General features: G+C 41.4%; 1 protein-coding gene across 2 annotated transcripts in view; it reads left to right on the top strand.

Moving 5' to 3' along the window:
* The window catches only part of pi4kab (phosphatidylinositol 4-kinase, catalytic, alpha b), a 172,062-nt gene that overhangs the window by 26,321 nt on the left and 122,706 nt on the right, over positions 1-23,035 (top strand). For both annotated transcript variants that reach the window (XM_043715376.2, XM_043715377.2), the window contains exons 8-15: positions 512-660; positions 2,115-2,180; positions 5,706-5,802; positions 8,044-8,235; positions 13,088-13,188; positions 16,113-16,242; positions 17,136-17,259; positions 18,757-18,852. In XM_043715376.2, the coding sequence (XP_043571311.1) occupies positions 512-660; positions 2,115-2,180; positions 5,706-5,802; positions 8,044-8,235; positions 13,088-13,188; positions 16,113-16,242; positions 17,136-17,259; positions 18,757-18,852 (955 nt within the window). The remainder of the gene's footprint in view (positions 1-511; positions 661-2,114; positions 2,181-5,705; positions 5,803-8,043; positions 8,236-13,087; positions 13,189-16,112; positions 16,243-17,135; positions 17,260-18,756; positions 18,853-23,035) is intronic.

Here is a 23,035-nt window from a genome sequence, read left to right on the forward strand (position 1 = left end):
TCTGTGCAACGTACTCTTGTATGGATTGTGACAAGGCATTTAGTGATGGGTCTCAAGAGTAAAATTCAGACATAGGAAGTGATGCCATTGATGGCTGGAGTAATTAGACAGGAAATGTGATGTTTTGAATAAGTGTATGTTGCACTGGTCAGGCCGTCAAAAACATGGCATCATTCTCTGGGCCCTATTGCAGAAAGGATGTTGAAGTCTTTTATTCAGCAGGAAATGGTTAGAAAACTACATAAGAGATTTTTCTGGGGCTGGAAAGAATTTTGAGAATTTCTTTTTGATATTATGAAGAATTTTAGAGTGGTGGATAGGGAAATATCTATTTCCTCTGGTTAGGTAACTGTGGCTGAAGGGCATGAATACAAAATGATGTTTAACAAAGAACCAGCAGAGATCTGAATGACTGTTCAGCCACCTCCTGTGCTGTACTTTGATGTTTCTTGGAAGAGTTCAGATTTTATTCTCTTGTCTAATCAGGAATCTTGGCATTTTGTACTTTTAGGTTCATATCTCCCTGATGGCAGTACTGTGGATCCTCAATATTACTTTTCTACTATTAGCTCAAGTTTTTCTGTCTCCCCACTGTTCACTGGCTGTAGTACAAAAGAATTTCATATTCCACTAGAATACCTCCGACAGCTACTCCAAATGGTATGTATGTTATCAAACTTTGATGACAGCTTTCCCACTATAGTGCATTTCCTGCTTCCTTATCTCTTTGTCTTTGTGAAATGTACAATACAAGAATTTATAAGTAGAAGTACATAATTATGTTATGAATTCAGTAAGGAGTGGATCATGTCTGAGCACCAAGTCCAATTATTTCCCTGCTTTCCAGCATTGTTTAACCCGAATGCTGTACTTTGGTCTGATATCCATCCAGGTCAGCTGTCTACTTTGAGTACCAGAACAATAATGGTGGATTACTTCCCATGTTTGTCTTCGTTTTATTGGAGGAACACTGCAGAATAAAATTGAATTAAGCTTACAATTTAAAATCAACTTGACAGAGAAAAAATACAAATCTTCATGGATTCCCTGACATGAGTTGCTCAATCTATTCTAAGTCTGTCCCATTTAGTATGGTGATAGTGCTACACAACATGATGATGAGTATTCTCAGTGTGGAGGTGAGACTTTGCATCCACAAGTATTGTGCAGTGGTGACTCTCATCAATACTGTCATGGACAGATGCATTTGAAGCAGGCATTTTGGTAGGATGAGGTTAATTATGTTTTTCCATTTTATTCATTCCCTCACCACTTTCTGTAGACCCAGTCTAGCAGCAATGTCCTTTCAGAGCCATTCGTGATTGTGGATATTGAACTCCCCCCTGTCCACAATAGGTTCTGTGCCCTTAGACCCCTAAGTACTTCCTTCAAGTGTTGTTGAGGAGCACAGAGTCACTAACCAAAGGAGGTCAGTATGTGGTAATCAGCAGGAGATTTCCTTGCCTGTATTTGGCCTGATGCTGTGAGACTTCAGGATGTCTGGAGCCCATGTTGAGGACACCTAGGACAATCCCACCTGATTATATACAATTGCAGTGCCACCTTTGCTGGGTCTGTCCTGTTCATGGGCCAGGACCTATCCAGGCATGGTGGTGCTGGTGTCTGGGACATTGTCTGTAAGGAATGATTCCGTGAGTATGCCTATGTCATTCTGTTATTTGACTAGTCTGTGAGATAGCTGTCCCAATTTTGGCCATAGCCCTCCAGATGTTAGTAAGGAGGGCTTTGCAGGATCATCAGGGCTGTTTCTGCCATTGCCTTCTCCGGTGCCAGATGGTCCATCTGGTTTTGTTTCTTTTTAGAAACTTTATAACAGTTACAACTGAGTGCTTTGCGAGGCCATTAGATGGAGTTCAATATCCACAGTTAAGAAGTAGTTTCAAATGATTTTGCTTTTTCAGATTCATTCATATATGTTTCCCCTCTCACCTTAAACCTATGCTCTCTAGTTCTGGACACCCCCAACCCAGGGAAAAGATCTTATCTATTTATCCTATCCATACCCCTCATGATTTTATAAATCTCTATTTCATCACCCCTCAGACTCTGACGCTGAGTGTTATGACTGCAGAAAATTTCTATTCTTCTCCCAGGTTAAACGGATTGTGGCTGAGTCAGTTTTAAAAACACTGGATGCAATATTGGCAGAGGTTACTGAGGTAAGGAATTATTCATTGCTTTGGCATTGTACAGTTAACTGCTGCTTTAGGAATCTTGTTTTTTTAAAAATTCTTTCATTGGATGTGGACATCACTGACCGCTGGCTCAGCCACTTGAGACAGTTAAATGTGTACCATGTAGCTGAGTCTGGAGTCACATGTAGTCCAGATCAGGTAAGGATGGCAAAATTTCTTGCCTAAAGGGCATTAGAAAACCATTTGGGTTTTTTTTGACAATTGACAATGGTTCACAGTCACCGAAACTGACATTTTGGTTCCAGATTTGTTAATTACATTAAAGTTCTCTCAGCTGCTGTGATAGGATTTGAAACAATGTCCTCAGAGCAGTCAAAGAGATGTACAGCATGGAAGCAGACCATTCGGTCCAACCCGTCCATGGATTGGACAGATATCCCACCCCAATCTGGTCCCACCTGACAGCATCCGGCCCATATCTCTCCAAACCCTGCCTATTCATATACCCCTCCAAATGCCTCTTAAATGTTGCAATTGTACCAGCCTCCACCACATCCTCTGGCAGCTCATTCCATACACGTACCACCCTCTGCGTGAAAAAGTTGCCCCTTAGGTCTCTTTTATATCTTTCCTCTCTCACCCTAAACCTATGCCCTCTAGTATTGGACTCCCTGACTCCAGGGAAAAGACTTTGCCTATTTACTGTATCCATGCCCCTCATAATTTTGTAAACCTCTATAAGGTCACCCCTCAGCCTCCAACGCTCCAGGGAAAACCGCCCCAGCCTGTTCAGCCTCTCCCTGTAGCTCAGATCCTCCAACCCTGGCAACATCCTTGTAAGTCTTTTCTGAACCCTTTCAAGTTTCACAACATTTTTCCAATAGGAAGGAGACCAGAATTGCACGCAATATTCCAACAGTGGCCAAACCAATGTCTTGTACAGCCGCAACATGACCTCCCAACTCCTGTACTCAATACTCTGACCAATAAAGGAAAGCATACCAAACACCACCTTCACTATCCTATCTACTTGTGACTCCACTTTCAAGGAGCTATGAACCAGAACTGCAAGGTCTCTTTGTTCAGCAGCACTCCCTAGGACCTTACCATTAAGTGTATAAATCCTGCTAAGATTTGCTTTCCCAAAATGCAGCACCTTACATTTATCTGAATTAAACTTCATCTGCTACTTCTCAGCCCATTGACCTATCTGGTCCAGATCCTGTTGTAATGTGACGTAACCCTCTTTGCTGTCCACTACACCTCCAATTTTGGTGTCATCTGCAAACTTACTAACTGTACCTCTTATGCTCTCATCCAAATCATTTATATAAATGACAAAAAGTAGAGGACCCAGCACCGATCCTTGTGGCACTCCACTGGTCACAGTCTGAAAAACAACCCTCCACCACCACCCTCTGTCTTCTACCTCTGAGCCAGTTCTGTATCCAAATGGCTAGTTCTCCCTGTATTCCGTGAGATCTAACCTTGCTAATCAGTCTCCCATGGTGAACCTTGTTGAACACCTTACTGAAGTCCATATAGATCACATCTACTGCTCTGCCCTCATCAATCTTTTTTGTTACTTCTTCAAAGAACTCAATCAAGTTTGTGAGACATGATTTCCCATGCACAAAGCCATGTTGACTATCCCCAATCAGTCCTTGCCTTTCATTTTGGCTTCTGGACTTAGTCCAGTGACATGCCACTAGGGCATCATCTTCCCCAAGTTTCACATTATTTAAAATGAAAGTTGGTGGAAGTCAAGATTACGCAGTCGATTCACTGTCCTTAAATTTCCAAGAGCTGGGTTCAAATCCCAACAAAACAAAATACTGCTCCATGTTCAAGTCGTCATCTAACTTTCAAACTGGCAACGAAGGATTAGATTTCAGACTTTTCCAGGATCAGTGGCAATAAATCCAGCCTGAGGTTAGTCATCTCTGAAGGAGCTCACAGGATGAATGTATTCCAGAATGCTGTTCTGAAACTGGGGCATGTTGCTCAGAATCCCTTCACTGCCTCACTTCCATCCCATTTTATACATGGTTTTGGGCATTCCTTCATGCTTTGTCAGTGATGATTGCAGTTTGATTTGTTTATTGTGGGATTTTTCTGCTCTTTATCTGTGCTTTAGAATTTGTGGCTCTGATTTGCTCTGTGCTAGCCATTTGCACATTGCTTTCTTTGCTGACTGTCCTGGTTGAATATACAGGTTGATAGCAGTCAGTTATAGACTAGGTTCCAGCCACACACTATGGACCACAACAGCAAGGCATGAAAAGTACTTGTTACGGGAGAGGCTGCATTGTTTCCTATATTACCCAGCATTAATGCTAGGCTATATCAGATCTGGGAGACACCCAGGACTTTTTTTTTTCACTGGAGTCTTGAAAGTTGACAGGTGACCTTTTAGTGGTTGATAAAATCATGAGGGGTATAGATAGGTTTAATGGTAGGTGACTTTCCCCTCAGCTGGGGGATTTCAGAACTCGATGTCATATTTTGAAGGTGAGAAGAGAGAGATTTAAAAAAGACATGACAGGCAATGTTTTTACACGGAAGGTGGTTCATATGTGAAATGAACTTCCTGAGGAAGTGGTGGAAGTGGGCACAGTTACAACATTTAAAAGACACTTAGATAAATACATGAGTAGGAAAGTTGGAGGGATATGGCCCAAGGGCAGGTCGGTGGGACTAGTTTAGTTTGGTATTATGTTTGGCCTGGACTGGTTGGACCGAAGGGTCTGTTTTTGTGCTGTATAACTCTACAACAGTTAATGTTTCCTTGATGAATGCAACACTCACACTAAAATAACCTGGATCTTGCAAAGGAGATAATTTTGTTTGCATGTGTTAACTATTTGGCTGACGCTGAGCTCAGACTGACCTGATAGAAAAGTTAAAATCAAGTGTGCCAGCTATTGTTCTGTATAATTAATGATAGAAGTTTGGACCTGGAGTACACTGTCTAACAGGATGGTGGAAGCTGCATTTATGCTCCAAAAGGAGTAATTTTCAGAGTTCTAGAGAATAAGTTGAGCCAGGACTTGTTGAAAGAACTAACAAAGTATGATGGATGAATACTCTCCGTCTGTGCTCTTAAGATTCTATAAAAAGTGTTTTTTAAAAAAAAAAGTCACAAACCTCTTGGCCAGATAATGTCTATTTCCGATGGTCCATCATCATCATCATCGTAGAATCCCTACAGTGTGGAAACAGACCATTTGGCCCAACAAGTCCACACCGACCCTCTGAAGAGTAACCCACCCAACTCATTTCCCTACCCTATTACTCTATACTTTCTCCTGACAAATCTACCTAGCCTACACATCCCTAAACACTATGGGCAATTTTGCATGGCCAATCCACCTAGCATGCACAGCTTTGGACTGGTACATTTGAAAATGTAACCTTTGCTAATTATGTTGTGTAAAGAACTATGGCCAGAGACGTGAGTTTCACAGATCCTAGCTGAATAGTATCAAAGTGTGTTTGATGTTCTGCAATGAGTGATGCAATAATTTTGAAATTGATTTTAATATTTAGGCAAATGCAAATTTGGATCTGTACTATCGAAACTTCAGTGATCCTCTTTATGTGGTCGTGTTTAAAATGTTGAGAGACACTTTGTATCACATGAAAGGTAAGCTTCTTTCTTTATTAGCATTGTTGATTAATTTTTGATCAAACTCGGGAATTGGATGCCCTTGTGACGCTGGTATAAACAAGGTCAGAAGTCATTCGACACCAGGTTATAGTCCCAACAGGTTTATTTGAAATCACAAGTTTTCAGAGCGCTGCTCATTTGTCATGTGAAGTCACTTAGTGATTTCAAATAAACTTATTGGACTGTAACTTGGTTTTATGTGACCTCTGACCTTGTCCACCCCAGTACAACACTGACACCTCTACATCATGATATAAACAAAAGTACAGACATCTTCCTGGGGCTTCTGTTCGTCTGTCGTGTGCTTGCTATGGTACTTTTTGAAGTTTCAGCTATTTTACATACGTGGAATGGAGGGGGATAATGTTCGCTTCACTTCAGCAAATGGACTGATTCGGTCTCAGCTGAAGTTAAAGAGAGGCAAAGATAAATGGCACCAGGAGGCAGATCACCATTTCTAGCCAAGCATGAGAGAATGTCAGTTTTTAAAAAAAAAAAATACTTCCATAGCTTGGGATCAATTCCAGGAGGGCAGTGTGGACTCAGTGGGCAGATTGGCCTGCTTCCACGCTGTAGGGATTCTATGATTGTAGATGCCTAATCCCATAGCAAAAGGAGTCTTGCCCCATCCTTCAGAGAGATTGACCTCAATTCTGAGGCACAACATACATTTACAATTCAATGTGTCATTTGTTGATTTGCAAAGGCGATGTTAACGTGAGGTGTGCTATTTTATTTATTGGCTTGTTTCACCCATAACATTGCTTATGGGTGAATCCAAGTACAGCATTTTTATAACATTGATAATTACACTAACTAGCTCAGCATCCTTGCCTTTCCAGCCATTGCAATGCAATGAGCCTGATGTTAACCATCAACAGTAAAGTGGATCATCCAACTCTTAATGCAAAACACTGCCCTGCAGGTGTTGGAACTCTGAATCATCCAGCAGGTCAGGCAGCATTTAGGGACAAAAGATTATTATTTCAAATTTACGACCTTTGGTTAGAACTGGAAAAACATTCAAGGTGTAGCAGGCTTTATGTAAATACAAAGGCTTTGAGGTCAACAATTTTAAATCGCAACCACTGTCCATTTTTTAGACAGGACATGTTAATGATTCCATTATTTTGGTTTGAACCTTGTTTAGATCCACTTTTTCTGGTTCTAATACTATTCCCTTTTTATCATCAATCCTTCTGTCATTTAATTTCTCCTGCCCTTTTATTCATTCTCCCTGCACCCATCCCATTCCCTGTCCCACTATTACCTTGAAATCTATGATATTCCAAATTTTTCCAGTTCTGATGGAAGATCTTGGACCTGATCAATACTGCCCCACCATCAATCATACCTGCTGAGTATTTCCAGCATTATTGCTTTCATTGACTGGTCACTATATTAGGCTGTTTATTGATGCTTGCCAAGAGCACATTGATTGTTCTTATTCATGCACTGCAATAGTAACTAACATTTGTAGGTATTATATTAGCTGTGAAGCATGTTAAGCTGTCCTGAGCTGAGGAAAGGTGCTACACAAATACAAGTGGCTGTCCTTTTTTCGTTATGCTTTTCATGTTAAATATCCCTGAAGCAACACAAATCTTTGAGTTACATGAGTTCTGAAACCGCTTTGTCTAACTACAAATGATGCACCTGAGCATTGCTGGTTATGAAGACTAAGGAAGACTGTAATATGGCTATCTCTGGATTCAGATGAGAATGCAAAATTTATTTGACTTGTTTGAATAGTTTAGAGTAGCTTCTGGAGGTTCTCTGTTTTAACACCAGTGAGCCTACTTTATGATTCTTCAAAATAATCACTGAATGCTGCAAAATAAAACAGGAATTTGCATTCTTTTTGCACAGAATTTCAAATCTATGAACAAGGCCACAAATTATTACTAAACACAATTTAGAATTTGTTTTTGAGCTACAATAAGCAGGTTATTAATTATTACTTATTAATTTACCGTAAACAAATAATGAGTGGAATTAAATAATATTATTTAATACAACTGTTTAGAGGGCTGGGTATATAGGTTTGTCATTTACTAATATTTCAAGTAACCCAAAAGGGACCCTTTGTTCCTTCCTGTCTGACAGGAGAGTATTGCTGTAAACAAGGGAATCCGGTTTCAGGAGCTTGGATGTATCCATTTGCCAAAATCTCTTTCTCTTCTGCACTGTCAGCATTTACCAATTTTGTCCTCACAGATCTCCAGACTGCATTTGTGAAGGAGGTTCATGATTTTGTCCTCGAGCAGTTTAACAGTAGCCAGTCTGAACTCCAGAAGATCCTGCATGATACAGAGTATATTCATCATGAATTTAACCCTCTGAAACTCAGATGTCAAGCAAATGCTGCATGTGTGGATTTAATGGTGTGGGCTGTTAAGGATGAGCAAGGTAGAGAACATTTAAAAAGTGGAAATCTCATTTCTTATTTTCTGTAAAATAACTTTGAAAAAGTGAAGACTGCAGATGCTGGAGATCAGAGTCGAAGAAGGTGGTGCTGGAAAAGCATAGCCAATCAGGCAGCATCCTAGGAGCAAGAGGATCAACGTTTTGGGCATAAACTTCCTGATGAAGAGCTTATGCTTGAAATGTCACTATTCCTGTTCCTTGGATGTACCTGACTGGCTGTGCTTTTGCAGCACCATACTCTTCAACTGTAAAATAACCTGGCCAGTTGAGTGGCTTAGTTACATTAAAAATGTTGACCATGTTTTGCATTGTTGCTGTACAAGGTTAAAACATTTTGACATTTGTTTAAGATGCCAGTGCTGATCGGTATCAGTGACGTTTTATTTACTTGCCTCTCCTTTAAAAGACCCTCCTTATTCAGATAATATTATGAAGGTAACATTTTGTCTTGACCCATCTGGCTGTTTCTCAGGTTATTCTAAACACTAAGGGTTAGATATTCACAAGGGCCAAATGGGGAACATGAGCGAACACTTGCCAGCAGCAAAACTGGCTTAGGGGTGTTGGTTCACTTCCTAACTGATCACCTCTTGAGCTCTCTGTCCAATTAAGGACACCATGCAAACTCTCAATGCTACCAACCAAATCATAGGTCCTCTGGATACCTTCATTGGCCGACACAGCAGTGTAGAAATAAACACTATCGATGATGGGAAATCAGTTGGGATTTTCTCTTGCATTGTGATGTCCCACAATTATGGCTGTTCATGTTTGAATCCTTGGCAATGAGATATGGAGTTTCTATATCTGATGGTTGTCCCTACCCCAACTTGTAACAGTGAGGTCATTGAGCTTGCAGTTTCTGTGCATGCAACAGGGGGCAAAATGCCATAAAAGGCCACAGATCTGCCCCTAATAAGGCTCTCAATCACGTGGCTACCTGCTTAGTGCTGTAAGTTGCTGATTTACTTCCCAACTTAGCCCTTGGAAATCTCAGCATCAGAAATGCATCGGGGAAACCTCTGTTTTCCTGGCAACGCCTCTCTCCACAGGGCTGGAATGTTATCCTGTTGAGGAGGACATTTTTGTTGAGGTCTGCTATTGTTTTTAATCAGAGAGGTCATTGGATAAACATCAATAGGGGGAAATTCTTTTTAAAAACCGGAAGAATTGTGAATGCTGTAAATCAGAAACAAAAACAGAAATTTCTGCAAAAATCTCAGCAGGTCTGCAGAAGGATCACTCAACACAAAACGTCAACTTTGATTTCTCTCCACGGATGCTGCACGGAGACTTTCTGGCAATTTATGACTTTTTTTTATTCGTTTGTGGAATTTGAGCGTCATTGGCTGGCTAGCATTTATTGCCCGTCCCTAGTTGCCCTTGAGAAAGTGGTGACAGTGAGCTGTCTTCTTGAATCACTGCAGTCTACATGCGGAATGTTGACCCACAATGCCCTTTGGGAGAGAATTCCAAGTTTTTGACCCAGCGACAGTGAACGAACGGGGATATGTTTCCAAGTCAGGATGGTGAGTGGCTTAGAGGGATCTTGCAGCGGCTGGTGTTCCCATGTATCTGCTCCCCTTATTCTTGTTTATGGAAGTGATCCATGGGGTTTGGAAGGTGCTGTCTGAGGATCTTTGGTGAATGTCTGCAGTGTATCCCGTACACAATGCTGCTACTGAGTGATGGTAGCCGAATGGAATGGATGCTTGTGGGTGTGGTGCCAATCAAGTGTGTTGCTTTGTCCTGGATCGTGTCAAACCTCTCGAGTGTTGTTGGGACTGCACCTATCCAGGTACGTGGGGAGTATTCAGTTATACTCCTGACTTGTACCTTGTAGATGATGGACAGGCTTTGGGAAGGCAGGAGGTGAGTTACTCACTGTAGGAGTCCTAGACTCTGACCTGCTGTTGTAGCCACTGCATTCATGTGGTGAGTCCAGTTGAGTTTCTGATCAATGGTAACCCTCAGCATGTGGATAGTGGGGGATTCCGTCATGGTAATAGAATTAAATGTCAAGGGATGGTGTTTAGATTGTCTGTTACTGTTGATGATCATAGCCTGGTATTTGTTTGCCAGTTGTCAGCCCAAGCTTGGATGTTGTCCAGATCTTGTTGCATTGAACATGAACTGCTTCAGTATCTGAGGAGTTGTGAATGGTGCTGAACATTGCACAGTCATCAGCAGACATCTCCACTTCTGATCTTAAAGTGGAAGGAAGGTCATTGATGAAATCGATGAAAATGATGAGGCATAGGACATTACCCTGAGGACCTTCTGCAGAGATGTCCTGGAGCTGACTAGACAGACATCCAGCAACTACGCCCATCTTCCTATGTTCCCGGTATGACTCCAATCAATGGGGGGTTTGCTCCATGGTACCCATTGATTTCCTGTTTTGCCAGGTCTCCTTAATGTCACAGTCAGTCGAATGCAGCTTTGATGTCAAGGCTGTCACTCTCTCCTCTCCTCTGGAATTCAGCTCCTTTGTCCATGTTTGGACCAAGGCTATAATGAGGTCAGAAGTTGAGTGGCCCTGGCGGAACCCAAACTTGGGCATCACTGAACAGGTTATTGCTGAGGAAGTGCTGCTTGATAATACTAGTGATTACACCTTCCATAACTTGGCTGGTGATTGAGCGTAGATTGATGGGCTGCTAGTTGTCTTGGTTGAGTTTGTCCTCCTCTTAAGTACGGGACACGCCTAGACAATTTTCCACATTGTCGGGTAAATGCTGGTGCTGTAACTGTACTGGGCTAGAGGAGCAGCAGGTTCTGGAGCACAAGTCTTCAGTACTATTTCCAGAATGTTTTTTTTAGATTAGATTACTTAGTGTGGAAACAGGCCCTTCGTCCCAACAAGTCCACACCGCCCCGCCGAAGCGCAACCCACCCACCCATACCCCTACCTTTACCCCTTACCTAACACTATGGGCAATTTAGCATGGCCAATTCACCTGGCCTGCACATCTTTGGACTGTGGGAGGAAACCGGAGCACCCGGAGGAAACCCACGCAGACACGGGGAGAATGTGCAAACTCCACACAGTCAGTCGCCTGAGGCGGGAATTGAACCCAGGTCTCTGGCGCTGTGAGGCAGCAGTGCTAACCACTGTGCCACCATGCCGCCCTATGTTGACAGGGCCTATAGCCTTTGCAGTATCCAGTGTCTCCAACTGTTTCTCAATATCACATGGAATTAATTGAATTGGCTGAAGACTGGTATCTGTAATGCTGGCAACCACTGGAGGAGGCTGAGATAGATCATCCACTCAGTACTTCTGACTGAAGGTTGCTGTAAATGTTTTAGCCTTTATATTTTGCACTGATGTTTCCCCACCACCTGCCACAGGCCCAGCCTTGCAGCTGTATCCTTTAGGACCTGACCAGTTGATCAGTGGTACTGCTGCTGAGCCACTCTGGGTGGGTGGACATTGAAATCCCCCACCCAGAGGACATTTTCACCACTTGCTACCTAAGTGCTTCCTCCAGCTGTTGCTCAATATAGAGGAATACTGATTCGTCAGCTGAGGGAGCAGTGTACTTTGTAATCAACAGAATTACTTTGTAATCTCCTTGTCCATGAGATTTGAAGTTCTGAGACTTCGTGAGGTCTGGAGTTAATGTTGAAGACTCCCTGGGTAACTCCCTTGCATCTGTATATCACTGTGTTTCCACCTCTGCTGGATCTGTACTGTGGTGGGACAGGACATATCCACAGTTGGTGATGTTAATGTCTGGGACATTGTAAGGTATGATTCTGTGAGTATGACTATGTCAGGCTGTTGCTTGAGTAGTCTGTGAGACACCTCTCCCAATAGGGTTAGGCTAAGGAGGACTTTGCAGGGTCGACAAGACTGTTTCTGCCATTGTCTTTCCCAGTGTTTCGGTCGATGTCAGGTGATCCATCTAGTTTCATTTCTTTGAGACTCCATAGTGATTGGTGTAACTCAGTGGCTTCTAGGCCATTTCAGAGGATGATTGAGAGTCAACCACATTGTTGTGGTTCTGGAGTCACACGTAGGCCAGACCAGGTGAAGATAGCAGATTTCCTGCGCAGAGGGACATTAGTGAACCAGATGGGGTTTTCCAACAATCGACAATGGTTTCATGGTTTTCTGTTGATTCTTAATTCCAGATTTTTTTTTGTTGTTGAACTCAAATTCCGCCATCTGCCATGTTGGGATTTGAACCGGGCCCCCAGAATATTAGCCGAGTTTCTGGAATAACAGTCTTACGATGACACCACTAGGCCACCACCTCCTCAGATTTTGGTTCATTTCTTTGTGAATCTGCAGCTGCTAGCTTATTGTTTCCTTATCTGAACCCCGGCAACTTGGCACAATCCAAGAATCAGGTCTGACTCAGTACCACACCCGGCACTGCGGTTGACAGCTGAGTCATTTGCTGAAAATTGGTGATTGTGTTTTCTCACTGGTTTTTAATGTGAAAGCTAATGTTTTATTAGCATGATCTGCTATTTTGAGTGACTGAAATTCCATTCCCCTAAGGACTTACTGAAGATGTATTTTGGTTGAACACATTACCCTTAGTGCCTTATTAGTTAAGAACATTTTATGTTTGATACATCTGAAATTGCTGAACAATTCATTGAGATCCGTAGCTTTAATAGAAACAGAGTGTGAGAATTATTTGTATCTTTGTTATTCTGAAGATAGATTTTCTTTTACAAGTACAGTTTTTGGATGCCATAACTTCGAGAGCAAAGAGTATATAATATGATTGAATCATGAAGTACAGTCAAAGTTTTATGGTTATAACAGTAAATTCTTTTCTTCAGAGGTTTAACTTGTGGAATTCTTTTAATGAAGGTGCAGAAAACCTCTGCTCAAAGCTTTCAGAGAAACTGCAGTCAAAGACATCCAGTAAAATAATTCTGTCACACATGCCTCTCCTGATTTGTTGTCTACAGGTACGTTTCAACTTTCAAAATGAATATTGAAGTCTATAAAGTTTGAGAGGCTTGCAAAGGGTGAATAGTTGGAGTTTTTTTTCCCAGCACGGAAATGTCAAATGCAAGGGGGCATCAGTTTAAGGTAAAAGGAGATGTGTGATGCTAGTTTTTACACGTAAGATTGACCGCACTGTTAGGGAAGTGGTAGAAGCAGAGATGATACCACCGTTTAAGAGGCATTTAGACGGACATATGAACCGACAGGGAATAGAGAGACACAGATGATGTGCAGGCAGACTGACATAGTTTCAGATAGTATTATAGTATGCACTGATATGGTGGGCTGAAGGGCCTGTTCCTGTGCTGCTTTGTTCTGCGTGCTAGAGCTATCACATTAATCCCTCTGTTTTTTCTACTAAGCAGTGCTTCCCACATCCTTTACAAATGTGATCCCTTTTTGGTGCTTGAAAACCTGAGACCTGTGAGAGTGTGGTGAAGTTTGGAGGTGATGGTGTAGTGAGCCAATGGGTATGAAGCTGGGGTGAAGGTCTGAGACATCAGCGGTTAGAGATGAGTGTAGGGAAGGAGGTGAGACCAAGACCTGGGGAGCTAATTAATCAATAGAATTTTTTCAAAAGCGAAAAGCACTAACCTTTCAGTGAGTTTTTCAGGACACGGTTCAGGCATCCAGAATTGGCCAGTGAGGCCCTGAGCCCTTTTTGAAAAGGACTTGATGATTTCAAGAGAATGGTTGTTGCTACTCGGTTGGAGCTCCATGGCAGCCGTTGATGTATTGGAGCTCACAATTCCAAGTATTCAGTCAGGTTGTGGTCCAGAAGCCCTGTTATAAAGTGTCAGAACCATTTGGTGACACTCTTACCCCAGTGACATGAGGTAATGGATTCATATCCTGTGCCAAGGATTTGGCCATCTGACACTTCACTGTCTGACAGAGGGAGAGGCGACTGTTAGAACTGTTGTCTAGGATGAAATGTTAGCGTTTCCTTGTTTGCATAGATGCAAAAGATCGTGTGGCACTATGCCAAGGGGAGAAAAGAAGATCTTCTGGCATCTTAGCCAGCTTTTCAAGTCAAGGATCAGTGCTTGGTCCGCAGCTGTTTACAATCAATGTCAATGATCTGGATTTGTAAGATTTCATAGTTTCTGGATGTCACAAAGCTAGTTTGGAATAGGAGTTTGAATAACACAAAGGGGCAAGTTGAGGGTAGGGCAGGAATATCATGTGGATAAGTTTGAGGTTATCCACTTTGGTCGGAGGGACAAAGGTGTAGATTATTTCTTAAATGCTGCGAGAGTGGGAAGTATTGATATGTAAAAGGACCTTGGTTTCCTTGTTCATGAGTCACTGAAGGCTGCAGTGGGAAGTCCAATTTATCACAAGAGGATGAGTGTGTAGCAATAAAAATGTCTTGCCTCAATTGTATAGAACCTTGGTGATAATGTGCTGAGTATTGTGTACAGTTTTGGTCACCTCAGCTTAGGGAAAGAGGAATCAAAGGTTCACCAGACTAATTCTTGGTAGGGTAGCACTGTTGTATGAGGAGAGACTGGGAAGAATGGACCTTGAGTTTAGAGGAATGGGAGACCATCTTGTTGAAACTTTATAAAATTTACAAAGGGCTAGAGAGGGTAGGTGCAGAAAGGGTGTTTTTTTTTCTGGCTGTAGGTGGTCTAAAACTATGGGATGCAGTCTCAGAATAAGGGCCAAGCTATTTAGGAGTGAGATGGTGACAAATTTCTTCATTGAGTGTGGTGAGTATTTAGATTTATTAACCTCAGAGGAAGAGATGAGATTACCGATAAAACAGATAATTTGATTGAGGTTAGTGCAGTATGCTTGAGGGACTGAATGGCCTACTGCCACTCCTGCCTTCCTTTGCTATAAAAACAGTTATATTTATTCGTTTGTGAGTTGTGAGCATGGCTGGCCAGGCCAACATTTATCACCCATCTCTAGTTGCCCTTCTTTGCTACTGTTTCTGGGATCTTGCTGTACCAGTTGTCTGCTGCATCTCCCAAAACAAATGTAACAAGTTGCATTTCAAAAGTAATTCCAATTGTGAAATTATTTGGGAAACTCAGCAGATTAAATAAAAATGCACATTTTTGTGCCTTCTATTGCTGGGCAGTCGACCTGTTTCCATTGAGCAAAGTGTAGCACATTTCTCAATCAACAACAGGAACCCAGGCTATTGTACTTTCTGTTTACCAGGTGCAATGTCCCACTTACTTCCCTGACTGAGATGAATTAAGCTCAACCAGCCACGATTTGACCGTGGGAGCATCTTTTTGTTTAGGTTAATTTACTTCCCCACCTGGAGAGTGTGAAATGGGTTTCTCACTGCATCAGAAGACTGCTCTCACTTATGGAAAATGTGTATTGAGACCTCTTGCTCTCCTTCCCTGACTGTCCAAAACATTTCATATCCCATCCATCTTGAATACTCTGCACAGACTCTGGCCTATAGTACGTTCATCTTCTCATCCTCTCGCCATTGGCACCCAATGCTTTCAACCACCTCCGTCCCACGTTCCGAGTTTCCTCCATGAATTTTTCTGCCTCCTTTTCTTAAAACCCATTGAATCGATCCACCTTTTGGCTGACCCTCCTATCATCATTTTTCTATGGCTTGACTTCCATTTATCGATTGAGCCTTTGTGAATTTCTTTCAGAATGCTTTTCTATTTTAAAGCCTTTATGTACCACACATCAGAATGCCTGAGCAGATCAACGTATAAGATAAACCAAATTTTCATGCCCAAAATTTGTTTTTTCAACTAAGCATTTCAATTAAGACTTTGCGTTAAGAATTTTTTTTAATGGTTTTCTTTGTTTTTGCAGTTTACTCTACTTGTTGGCATCATTAGACATTTATGAATATTGCTTGTATTTTGCATATCAAAGTCTTTTATCTGACCAGGGTCTGGGACATTTGTGTGAACGATTCCCTGTCGCAGTTCATTCCGTCACAGCATCACTAAGAGATTTTTTGGTGATCCCTTCACCAGTACTCGTCAAGGTGTACAAATACCACAGTCAGTACAATTCAGGTAACTTGACGCATAACTATAGTCTGTTGCAAATTTGTCAAAGTGGCAATGACCTTCATTTTAAAAACAATTGAAGAAATTTTACAATGAGGAAATTTGTTTTATTGACAGAAGCATTGAAAAGACATTCTTGGCTGATCTTTCTCAAGTACACAGTGATTAAACTTACTCCAACAGCTGGCTCATTTGTTATATTCTATACAGTTTAGAATAGAGATGTAAGCAAGCTTGAGATAAAATGTCTGTTGCAACAGTGCAACATTGCTACAAGTGATGAGAGCAGTCAGTACATTAGTGTTAACTCAACATAATTCTAATTGCATTGCTCTTCCTTGAGGCCTGTTTAACCTGTGCTGGTGTAAAATTTAAAAAGGAAATATTTTTCATTCAGATCTTTTATGTCACTGAGGCTTTAGACCAACCATATTCAGCAACCTGCTCTGAAAACTCTGCTCGCATCGCAATTGTGAGGAATTCCACCATAGCAGCTGAAATGATTCACAAAGTTCTGAATAAAACAGCATGCAATTTAAAAAAAAAGATTAGATTCTCCCAATCATTTAATGCTAATAGTTCCTTTAAAAAGTAGTGCAGGATCCAAGTCATTAATCTTTATGAAAAGTTAAACAATTCATTTTTGGGCCATATCTTATGTGGGTCAGGTTTCTTTGTAATCGGCCCATTAATATATGTGATAGCTTGATAACAGGCTATGTTGCAGGAAGTAAAATTGTCACCATCTCCTGTTTTCCATGGTAGAGGCAGTCAGAGGCACACAAGCACTACTGAACCATATACATGCCCCAAATGTTATTTCTTAGAAGCTTTCACATGTTTGAAATCATTTGTAGTCTTAGTTTTCACTATAGCAATGCTATTTTGCTCTTTTAAAGGAGGTTCTGACATTAAGATAAGTGTAACAAATGAGCACTCAGAGGCGACTGTGTTATCTCCAAAGAAAAACCAGCCATCTATGTATGAACAGCTGAGGGACATTGCTATCGATAATATCTGTAGGTAAGAAAAATCCAAACAGCCTATGAAGGAGCATTGCAATATAAACAAGTAACCTGCATTTATATATTGCCTGTTTTATCCATTAGACATCTCAAAGTGGTTCACAACGAAGGATTTATATTTCAAACGTAGCCACTTTGTTGACACTCGCAACCATATATTTTGTAAATTCTCTCAAAAGGCAAAAAAAGTTAATGTATTTACTGATGTTTATTTGTTCATGGGATTTTTGTTGTTGTTGTCAGGGCTAGTGTTTATTGCCCGTCCTTAGATGCCTTTCCTTGGTAATGTTGGGTGAAGGCAAGAATTTGCCAGGACAGAAAATAAGTTCAGGCAAATAGTCTTTGGATTTTTATGTCCACTTGAACAAGAATGTGGGATATCAATTTAATTTTTAATCTAAAGAAGAAACTTCTACAACTTCTAATATAATATTGAAATGACCACCTCTATTGTGTGTTCAAGTCTTGGAGAAGATTTGAACCCACAAATTTCTGACTTCGATGGAAGAATGCTGCTTGTTGAACCAAACTGCCACGGCGAGAAGAAAGTAGATAATATGTGCCCTGTTCTGTTTTATGACCATTGCCATATTTCCTCTGAGATTTACTTCCTCCCCTCAACTCCTGACAATTTCCCACTGATAATGTAAGTGGCTTCCTTAGCTCAAAAAGTAAGCTGTTGTCTTTAAAACTGAAGTTATTGTCATCCTCCTTGAAGTAAGCTTAATCCTTGATGTCCTTCCAATTATTAATGCGTGTCTAGCCCCCTTTCCATTATGTTTTTAAATACATCATCACCAACTCTCCCAAAGCCTTTCCTTGATTGCCTTCAATGTGGCTTCTATCTGCTCATAAGAGTAAGGGCATGCTGGTCAAAGTTGCTCATGGCACCCTCTGTCAATGTGGCATGTTGTCCCTCTTTGTGCTCCCTCATCTTTCACTTTTGATCACTTTTTTTCCTTCCCAGCGTCTGCTACCTCTCTTTTGATAGGGGGTAAGTAAAGTTGCAAGGTGATTTACCTATTCAGAAATTAAAGTAAACACATTTACATAGTGCACTTCACAATCTCAAAACAGACCTAAAATGTTTCACAGTCAGGAAAACACATTGAAGTGTTCAAGAGTAAAGGTTTTGTGGCAACCAGTTTGCACAGGGCCCCAAATACACTTTCATCTTGCTGGTTACTAGGTAAATTCTTGGCCATAGCAGAAATGGAGCTCCCCAGCTCTTACTTAAATTATGCAATGTGATGGGAAGGCAGACAGTTGTCGTACCTTGAAAACAACACCTTCCACAGTGACACTTCCAAACAGTTCAAACCCAACGATGAGTAATTGCAATTGTGGTTCTGATGGATGTGAGACTTGTCCAATTATTTGGATAGATTTACTTACTTCTGGACCTTGGAGGTTAACTGTGCGGTGGAGTGACTCTTAGGGCCCGTATTAAAAATAAATTTATTGTTTGACTCACACATGTTTTTTTGCTGCTTAGGTGCCTTAAGGCAGGATCAGTTGCAGACCCAGTGATTGTGGAAGCATTCCTAGCTAGTCTATCCAATCGTCTGTATATATCCCAAGAGAATGATAAGTAAGTAACAATTCTTCTGTTCCACTCCGGGGCTAGCCCAATAGACATGCCTTTTTTACACGTGCACCTAGGTCAAAATCTGCATAATGGATACAGATTGACTATGCTTTTTCTTTGAATCAATGATGAAAAATATTTCAACTGAAGCAAAGCTCTGCAAATATTTTTCCTTAACTTGAATAATTATTCATGATTTTTCAATGCTTGTTATGCAATTTCACTGATTCTTTGTGTGATAAATATCTTTGTAATGTCAAAAAAATGCTGTGCCAGCCTGAGTTTGCAGTATTAGAGTAAGAATGTTAAGTCAGAGAATATTTTGGTTCTCATAGTATTAAGGGTTTAGATGGAGAGGAATTTGTTAAGCATGTACAAGACAATTTTCTGATTCAGTATGTGGATGGAGCTACTAGAGAAGCTGACCTACTGTTGGGAAATATGGCAGGGCAGGTGACTGAGGTGTCAGTGGGGAGCAGTTTGGGGCCAGCGATCATAATTCTATTAGATTTAAAATAGTGATGGAAAAAGGTAGACCAGATCTAAAAGTTGAAGTTCTAAATTGGAGAAAGGCCAATTTTGACGGTATTAGGCAAGAACTTTCAAAAGCTGACTGTGGGCAGATGTTCACAGGTAAAAGGGCGGCTAGAAAATGGGAAGCCTTCAGAAATGAGATGACGAGAATCCAGAGAAAGTATATTCCTGTCAGGGTGAAAGCAAAGGCTGGTAGATATAGGGAATGCTGGATCACGAGAGAAATTGAGGGTTTGGTTAAGAAAAAGAAGGAAATGTGTCAGGTAGAGACAGGATAGATTGAGTGAATCCTTAGGGTATAAAGGCAGTAAGAGGGAAATCAGGAGGGCAAAAAGGGGACATGAGATAGCTTTGGCAAATAGAGTTAAGAAGAATCCAAAATGTTTTTACAAATATATTAAGGACAAAAGGGTAACTAGGGAGAGAACAGGATCCCTCAAAGATCAGCAAGGTGACTTTTGTGTGGAGCTGCAGGAGATGGGGGAGATACTAAACGAATATTATGCGTCAGGGTTTACTGTGGAAAAGTACATGTAAGATAAAGAATGTAGGGAAGTAGATGATGACATTTTGAAAAATGTCTGTAATACAGAGAAGGATGTGCTGGATGTCTTGAAATGCATAAAAGTGTATAAATCCCCAGGACCTGATCAGGGGTACCTTAGAACTCTGTGGGAAGCTGTGGAAGTGATTGCTGGGCCTCTTGCTGAGATATTTTTATCATCGATAGTCACAGGTGAGGTGCCAGAAGACTGGAGGTTGGCTAACATGGTGCCACTGTTTAAGAAGGGTGGTGGTGGAGGGTTGTTTTTCAGACTGGAGGTGGAGTGCCACAAGGATCGGTGGTGGGTCCTCTACTTTTTGTCATTTATATAAATGATTTGGATGTGAGTTTAAGAGGTATAGATCGTATATCTGCAGATGACTCTAAAATTGGAACTGGAGTGGACAATGAAGAAAGTTACCTCAGATTACAACAGGATCTTGATCAGATGGGCCAGTGGGCTGAGAGTGGCAGATGGAGATTAATTTAGATAAATGTGAGGTGCTGCACTTTAGGAAAACGAATCTTAGCAGGACTTGTACACATAATGGTAAGGTCCTAGGGAGTGTTGCTGAACAAAGAGACCTTGGAGTGCAGGTTCGTAACTGCTTGAAAGTAGAGTCACAGGTGGATAGGACAGTGAAGAAGGTGTTTGGTATGCTTTCCTTTATTGGTCAGAGTATTGAGTACAGGAGTTGGAAGGTCATGTTGCAGCTGTGCAGGACATTGGTTAGGCCACTGTTGGAATATTGTGTGCAATTCTGGTCTCCTTCCTATCGAAGGATGTTGTGAAACTTGAAAGGTTCAGAAAAGATTTACAAGGATGTTGCTAGGGTTGGAGGATTTGAGGTATTGGGAGAGGTTGAATAGGCTGGGACTGTTTTCCCTGGAGCGTCGGAGGCTGAGGGGTGATCTTATAGAGGTTTATAAAATTATGAGGGGCATGGATAGGGTAAATAGACAAGGTCTTTTCCCTGGGGTGGGGGAGTCCAGAACTAGAGGACATAGATTTATGGTGCGAGGGGAGCGATACAAAAGGGCTTAAGGGGCAACCTTTTCACGCAGAGGGTGTACGTGTATGGAATGAGCTGCCAGAGGAAGTGGTGGAGGCTGGTACGATTGCAACATCTAAAAGGCATCTGGATGGGTATATGAATAAGAAGGGTTGAAGGGATAAGGGACCAGGTGCTAACAGGTGGGACTAGATTGAGTCAGGATATCTGGTTGGCGTGGATGAGTTGGACCAAAGGGTCTGTTTCCGTGCTGTACATCTCTATGACTCCATAATGTTTAAAATTAAGTCCCTCAGTTGGGAAGATTTAATCTTGACTGTTGTTGAAGGAATTTTCACGTCAACTTCACAACTTTGATTTTATTTCTTTCTCACTTTATGCATGGATTCATGGGACAACTGTGATCATCATGTTATAATGGAGAGAATTTCTCCTTACCAGTGAATTCATTCATATTGGCAGATAATTGAGAATATAAGGAAAATATGACCCTTCAAGTCTGCTTTGCCATTCAACGTGATAATGTCCAATCTGATCTTGAACTTAGTTTCACTTTCCTGCTTGTTCACCATAAGCCTTGACTCTACTATCTATGTTAATCTAAAATTGTAATGGCCGTGGCTTAAAGAGCTGAACCAAATCCCATACCTGACTTGAAGTTGGAGTTGACTGCATGTAAACATTGAAATGAACTATATGAGCAAGTTACAACACCCAAGTGGCAAATGAGCAGTTAAAAGATATGATTCCTTCAGAACTAAATTTCTCCATAATACCGAGCTGACAGCCCAACCGTTGACAAGTTTGACCCTGCCTGAAGCCCTGACTCTTGCTGGTTCAACTTACCAAGTCAAATCATTAGAATGGTGAATTATTCTCGTCAAATTGTCAAAATGGTAGACAATGCTGACAGCTTTGCATTAGTTATCTTTATTAATTGACCATGAGAGGCTTTGAAACATTACTGTTTCTGTGGTTATAGTATTCCTATTTAATATTCAAATATTGTCTCATGAACTTTGCACTCTATAAGCATGCTTTGCAACACCAGAATTAAATGATAGGATTGTTGAAGTATTTATATTCCACATGCTGCCTCTTGTGTTTCCTCCCTTGAACATGAGTGGAATTATCTGGCGAGTAGCTTTTGGTTACCTTCTTTGTAGATTTGAAATGAATGTTGATTTTCAGTCTATGATCCAACAATCAGATTTCATTTCATGTCCTTATCTGGTTCCTTCATTAATCTGTTTTTCCAGAATGGACTGCAATGAACTGCATGGCAGTTCTTTATCTTTATCTTTATCTTCAGATCCTCTGCTGTTTCTGGAACTAGTGAGAATATTGAAGTGTAATTAAAGAGAATCGGTGCAGAAAAAATACTTCCTTGCAAGAGTTTTTGGTCTCTTGCTATCCAAAGCATTTCCTGTTGCTTTTTATGGAATTAATTGCAAATGCTTGATTGTGTTGACCTCTCTTTGCTGCAAATAAATACTGAATTGAACCTGACGTGTCTTTCTTTCACTTGATTATGCAAGTTACTTTGTGCACTTTATATGAAATGAGTAGATTGAGACCAATGTCAGAGCTGAAAATGTGTTGCTGGAAAAGCGCAGCAGGTCAGGCAGCATCCAAGGAACAGGAGAATCGACGTTTCGGGCATAAGCCCTTCTTCAGGAATGAGGAAAGTGTGTCCAGCAGGCTAAGATAAAAGGTAGGGAGGAGGGACTTGGGGGAGGGGCGTTGGAAATGCGATAGGTGGAAGGAGGTCAAGGTGAGGGTGACAGGCCGGAGTGGGGTGGGGGTGGAGAGGTCAGGAAGAAGATTGCAGGTTAGGAAGGCGGTGCCGAGTTCGAGACCAATGTCAGCCCTGTTTTTAATGCAGCCATATGTGTGAGCTATCGAGAAGGAAGAAACAGGTGAGAGGCCTGCATGATAACTGCCATGTTGCTGCAGTTGGACTATGCGCACAGCTGAGAAGGAGCGTTGAGTTAAGAAACATGAGAGATAAGAACAGAGTCACAGTAACCGGGTGTGGTGTTAAGTGACTAGTAATGCAAGGGCCGAGACCACGAGGGTGCACCCTGCAGCTCCA

The sequence above is a fragment of the Chiloscyllium plagiosum genome, unplaced genomic scaffold, assembly GCF_037043375.1.
Source record: "Chiloscyllium plagiosum isolate Xiang-an unplaced genomic scaffold, Cpla_swu_hap1 HiC_scaffold_24, whole genome shotgun sequence".
Lineage (NCBI taxonomy): Eukaryota > Metazoa > Chordata > Chondrichthyes > Orectolobiformes > Hemiscylliidae > Chiloscyllium > Chiloscyllium plagiosum.